We start from the raw sequence: 5,450 nt of genomic DNA, 5'->3' as shown, positions 1-5,450 counted from the left end.
TGTATCAAGCTTTTGGTTAATATAATTATAGCATGAATAATAAACATTTATCATGAAATAAGGAAAAATAAAATAACAACTTTATTATTGCCTCTAGGGCATATTTCCTTCACTAGCATCTCGATCCGCAACGAATCCTGATGCCACGGTCACAGCGGGCGCACACCGAGAAGGTGCGCAGGCGCCGGTCGCAGCTCACGCTGGAGCAGCGACGGATGCCGGAGTACGCTGCAGACTCTCCCCATTGGGAGGTCTGGTTTTCCCTCGAGCGTGAGGAGCAACGGTGGCTCGGCGTGCATCACCACCACGCCAACCCCCTCCCCCACTCATCAAGCCGGAGGAGCAGGAGGAGGACGAGGCTGCCTACGGGGCGTCATTGGCGCGTGGCCCTGGAGACCTCCATCAAGGAGGAGCGGCTGAAAGGCAGAAGCGAGGAGGCGGACTACTAGGCGAGGCTGGCGGAGGCCATCACCCTCTTTGCGGCCAACGACTGCGTGGTGTCATTGTCGCCGCCGCCGCTCACCCCTTGCGCCTAAGCCCGAGTCGGCCGATAGGTACATTTGGACCAGCCAGCTGTGGGAGTGGGTCAACGCCACCCTCTCCCGTTTGGTTCGGCGCGACACTGGCGCAGGAGGCCACGTACCTCGAGCATTGAAGGTAGCGCGCGCTAGCGGAGGAGCGCGCTGACGCGCGAGGAGGAGGAGCACGCTCGCATTACCGCAATGTCGGCGCCGCAGCAGACGCCGGAGGAGGGAGCCCTGGCGGCCTATCAAGCCGTGTTTGGCTGGGCTAGGCCGCCTCCCATCTTCATCGACCTCATCGGTGGCGACGACGATGGCAAGGGCAAGGGCAAGGCGGACGACTAGGGCAGTGTGCGGGCGGTTTTTTATGTTTAATTACTGTTTAAGAGGACTTTCACTAGCGTTGACCGGCCACTTATGTTTAATTGAATTTTCTAAATTTATTTCGGTCGTGCGGGCCAAAAATGGATATACCTACCGTTGGGCACACCTGCCAACCGAAATCGAACAGCGAATGCGCACGTCCGTCTGGCCGATCCAAACAGACAAAGCGCGCATCCGTTTGTGTCTACCGCTTGGAGTTGCTCTAAGAGCAACTCTAACCGGGCGACCCATTTCGTCCACCCATGTCTGTTTGGATCGCCGCGGACAAAAACGTTGGCCCAACGCGCCGACCCATTCCCAAAAACCGTCTGCTTCGCCCGCGCGGACCTATTTCCGGCCCAAAATTGCGCGCATCCCCTCGGTGTCTGCCGCGGCCCCGCATGTCGGCCGCCCAACTACCACCCGCGGTCATATTTATGACGACCACCGGCACCGAGCCCGCCTGGCAGTGTGTAGAAGGGTCGCGTGCCCGTACTTTTTAATGGACGCGTGCGACGGGGCCGGCCTCATTCACAACCCCCATCCATATCTGCCCGTCTTTGCTCCCTCGCCGGCGACCAGGAAGCCCTAGCCAGCCAGCCAGCAAGCATCCAACCAGCCATGGGATTGTTCAATGGGAAGGGAGGGAAGAAGTGGAAGTTCAGCGCCGGAGCGAGCTCTTCCCGTGGGCAGCCTGCTACGTCGCCGCCAGCTAGACGCAGCACGCCATAGCGGGAGCGGGGGCGGCTGTACATCCCAGTCCACCAAGCGCGATGGCATTGGCAGTACCGCCAGCCTGTGCCGTATCCAGATGTCAATTTGCCGCACAGCTGGCATCTATGCGCCCAACGGGAGGCCGCCCGCCTCGCCGCTACACCGTCGCCGCCACAAATACCGGAGGAGGCTGCCCCGGCGGCCTATCAAGCCGCATTCGGTTGGGCTGGGCCTCCCTCGTCTTCCTTGACCTCACCGGCGGCGACGACTACGACGGCAAGGGAAGGGCAAGGCGGTCTATTAGGGCAGCGTGCAGGGGTTTATTAGAGTTTTTTAATTTTCTAATTATGTTTAAATGAACTTTGGCCGGCGTTTGACTAGTCATTTATGTATAATTGCGCTTAATTAGTCAGTTTTAGTCATGTCAGGCATAAATGGATCGGCCTCCAGTTGGACGCACCTGCCGATCCAAATGAAAAACCAAACGCGCATGTTCGTCTGACCGATCCAAACAGACGAAAACCGGACAAAGAGCGCGCGCGTCCGTTTTGATCGGTGCGTTTGGTTTTGCTGCAAGGGCTTGCACAAAATTCGGAAGGGATTTGTCACCGGCGCGGCGCTAGTTTAAAAAAGAAGGTCTACGACCTGCAGAAGCAAGGACGCGATCGCGCGAGCGTTACAGTGTGCAAGGCAAAGTCACTGCACCGTATAGTCCCATCACGCACTGGCCCGCCATGGCCAGAAGAGCTGTGGTGCACAGTGAGCCGGTGAGGTTCAGCAATCAAGACACCCAACAACACCGAGTGAGCTTTAACTGCGCTCCACCACTCCATCTTGAGCTGAAACAGAGAGCTGTCTTCTCCGTTGGGGTTGGACGATTCGCTGCATTTGTGCCGCCGCCATGGCCCCGCGCAGCGGCGAGTGAGGCTAAGCTCGGTTAGGCAAGCTCGTCTTCTACCCGTGCCTTTTTTTCTCCGCTTCTTTGTTTCGTTTCGTCATTGTTCTCTTGTCACAGCAGCATCCAAGAACCACCTGTTCGACGGGTTGTCTAACCAGTGCAAGGCCCATCCATGCCCGGCGGCGAAGACCGGATCAGCGCTCTGCCGGACGGCGTTCTCCAGCACGTCCTTGGCTTCCTGCCGGCGCATGACGCCGTCCAGACGAGCGTGCTCGCCGGTCGCTGGCGCCACGCGTGGAGATCCATCCGTCGCCTGCACCTCAGCCCCGAGGACTGGTGGGACAGGGGCAGCCCCGAACATCTGAAGAATTTCTTCGACGCTCTGCTATCCCCCGGCGGCCATGACTCGATTCTGGAGGAGGCCAAGCTGGACTTCGATGGATTGGTCGAAGATTGCGCGCACGCTGAAGTCTGGATCCGACGAATTTTGTCGGGCCAAGCTCAGGTGCTCGATGTCTCCTTCGCCACACTGGAAAACCCTCCTCTGGTCTCCCGACACCTGAGAAAACTGGAGCTCACTGAAATGATTTTAGAAGGAGATGTTCTTGATTTCGCGAGCTGCCCAGCATTGGAGGATCTTAAGATGGCAGATTGCAGATTATATCTTGACAAGATCTCGTCCCAGTCGGTGAAGCGTCTCAACATCGACAGCTGCTACTTCTTCTGTGATTGTCGGCCTAGTATATCAATCCCTAGTCTCCTTTGGCTGCTCCTTGATTCTTGTATAGTTCCTTTTCTTGGAAGCATGCCTTCACTGGAAACAGCATTTGTGAAACCTGCAGCATACTCGAGAGATTGCTGCATAAGAGGTGCTTTTAAGGAATGCTGTGGCATTTGTGCAGAATGTACTGGTGATGGTGACCATGGCAGCCGCTGCGTGCTTCTCGGAGGTCTGGCCAGTGTTATACATTTGGAACTGGTAGCTGAACCTGGAATGGCATTCTTGGAACTCCCATCTTTACTCTCAGTTTAAAAGTGTTATTATCTTTCAACCCCTAGGTTCTTTTGAAGATTCTATATCCGTCTTTAGATACCAACGACTTAACACTCATATTTACATGGATTGCCAGAAGATAGGCTTCTAAATTATGTTCTTTTTTTCAATTTGCACTTGTGAATTAGTTGGCCTCGGATTACAAGTGCTAAGTGGATATTTATATAGAACTTTAGCCATACATGGTCAATATGTGAATTATTTGTCTGTAAATGTACAGAAACTTGCTGAATATAGCATGTGCTTTATATGGATATCCTGCATTACATTCTCATGGTGTGGCTTTTTTTAAATGCCTATCCAAACCTGCTATGCACTCACTTTCCAGTGAATTGCCCCTTTATGCCTAGAATATTAATTGTTCATACTTTCACCAGCTTATATTTGGAAGGGATTTGAGGTGGTGTCCTACATTTAGTAACTTGAAGACATTGTTGCTGAATGAGTGGTGTGTGGCTATTGACTTCCGTGCATTACTTTGCATTCTCGAGCATTCACCCGTTCTTGAGAAGCTCATTCTTCGACTATCTAAGGTATATGCTTCTGAATCTATAAGAGATATGTTATTCAAGTTACCGTGCATAATCGACTGCTTCTGTTGAATATACGTATGTACGTGTATTCATCAATCTTAATGGACACTTTTTTTATCCATTGTCGGTAGATCTTGATTCACATTTCTGTTATGCATCATTGCTCAGATCTTGATGATTCTTTTTTGTTCACTACAGAGACGGGAGTTTATTACTGTGCTGAGCTATCCAATGGAAAAATTACCTGCAATATCCAAACATCTTAATATTGTGGAAATCAGATGCAGAGATGTTGATGGGAGGGTTTGCAGGATTTTAAAGTTGTTGAGTCGTTTTGGCAGTGCCATGCAGATTAGCATCAAACTGGTTTCGCAACTATCCACATGTAAGTTAACTAGCAGCACATATTTTTGTACTTGTGGCCGGTCAGTTTAGACATTCTTACTGTGATGGGGTGAAAATGGTAGATGTAATTGCTAGGGAAGTAGTCGTTATGTGATCAGCCAAAGTTTTGTCTCAATCACATATCCACAACATTGGAATAATTAGATAAGCTACAGATATTATGCATTCTGTAACTATACACTCGTCAATTTTTTGCACAATGTTTTCTCGAGATGATATCACACTCAACTGATCCTACCTTGTCTGGTATATGTACAGGCTTTAGTTTCGAGACATGGCTTTGGCACTTTCCGGCCAATGATGACGATGAATGCAATATAATTGTGCAAGGCTAAAGTCTGGTCTTTTGTCTCTGCAAGTGCAACGTTGCACTGTTTTCAATCTTACAAGAATCCTCTTAGAAACAGCATGGAATGAGCTGTACAACTTGTTTGCGCTATCTCAGCTAGTTGGACCTGGTTTATCATCGTGATGTGTCGTGTTCTTTTGGTTAGATGCAAATGTTCCGCTGTCTGTGGTTTGCCTTTACTTTCAGTGTAGTTCCTTAACCCAAAAACATATTATATCGTTTCAAATGTACCAACTTGTTTGTGCTATCTTTGCAAATGTGTACCCCTCAGCTAGTGATTTTATTGGTAAATTTATCTTGTACCATGTCCCTCAAGAGTCAAGACTCGTAGTTGATTCCTGCTAGCATATTTATCTCTACATACACAGTCAAATGTTTTAATTATATTAAATATTCAATAAATATTTTATAGTTACATGTATTTTCAGGTTTAGTTCTCATATTGTTAATCGAAATATTCAGTCAAATAACCGAATCTCACTGAAATATATGCTGGGCAACTCCGGCAGCAATGAACAGGGTGTCATCTAGTATACACACATCTGAAAGGACTGTATAGATATTTTCTATTTCAAGAGGCAATTATATACTCATGTAAAAAAGAGAGAGGTGT

General features: G+C 49.7%; 1 protein-coding gene across 4 annotated transcripts; it reads left to right on the top strand.

The window, feature by feature from the left end:
• Positions 1 to 2,366: 2,366 nt before the first annotated feature.
• On the top strand, positions 2,367 to 5,132 carry LOC119337747 (MEIOTIC F-BOX protein MOF-like). Of its 4 annotated transcripts, none has more exons than XM_037609924.1 (5): positions 2,367 to 2,534; positions 2,617 to 3,493; positions 3,928 to 4,083; positions 4,282 to 4,468; positions 4,747 to 5,132. In XM_037609924.1, the coding sequence occupies exons 2-5, from the start codon at positions 2,669 to 2,671 to the stop codon at positions 4,821 to 4,823; spliced, it is 1,245 nt and encodes a 414-aa protein (XP_037465821.1). In that variant the 5' UTR covers positions 2,367 to 2,534; positions 2,617 to 2,668; the 3' UTR covers positions 4,824 to 5,132. The 4 variants fall into 4 exon arrangements, with proteins under 4 accessions (XP_037465821.1, XP_037465822.1, XP_037465823.1 ...); XM_037609925.1 differs by having other exon boundaries at positions 2,614 to 3,493; XM_037609926.1 differs by having other exon boundaries at positions 2,367 to 2,539; positions 2,617 to 3,475.
• The last annotated feature ends 318 nt before the right edge of the window (positions 5,133 to 5,450 follow it).

Source organism: Triticum dicoccoides, chromosome 7B (genome assembly GCF_002162155.2).
Source record: "Triticum dicoccoides isolate Atlit2015 ecotype Zavitan chromosome 7B, WEW_v2.0, whole genome shotgun sequence".
Classification (NCBI taxonomy): domain Eukaryota; kingdom Viridiplantae; phylum Streptophyta; class Magnoliopsida; order Poales; family Poaceae; genus Triticum; species Triticum dicoccoides.
The sequence above is the reverse complement of the archived record's forward strand: the minus strand, read 5'-3'. Positions and strand labels throughout refer to the sequence as shown.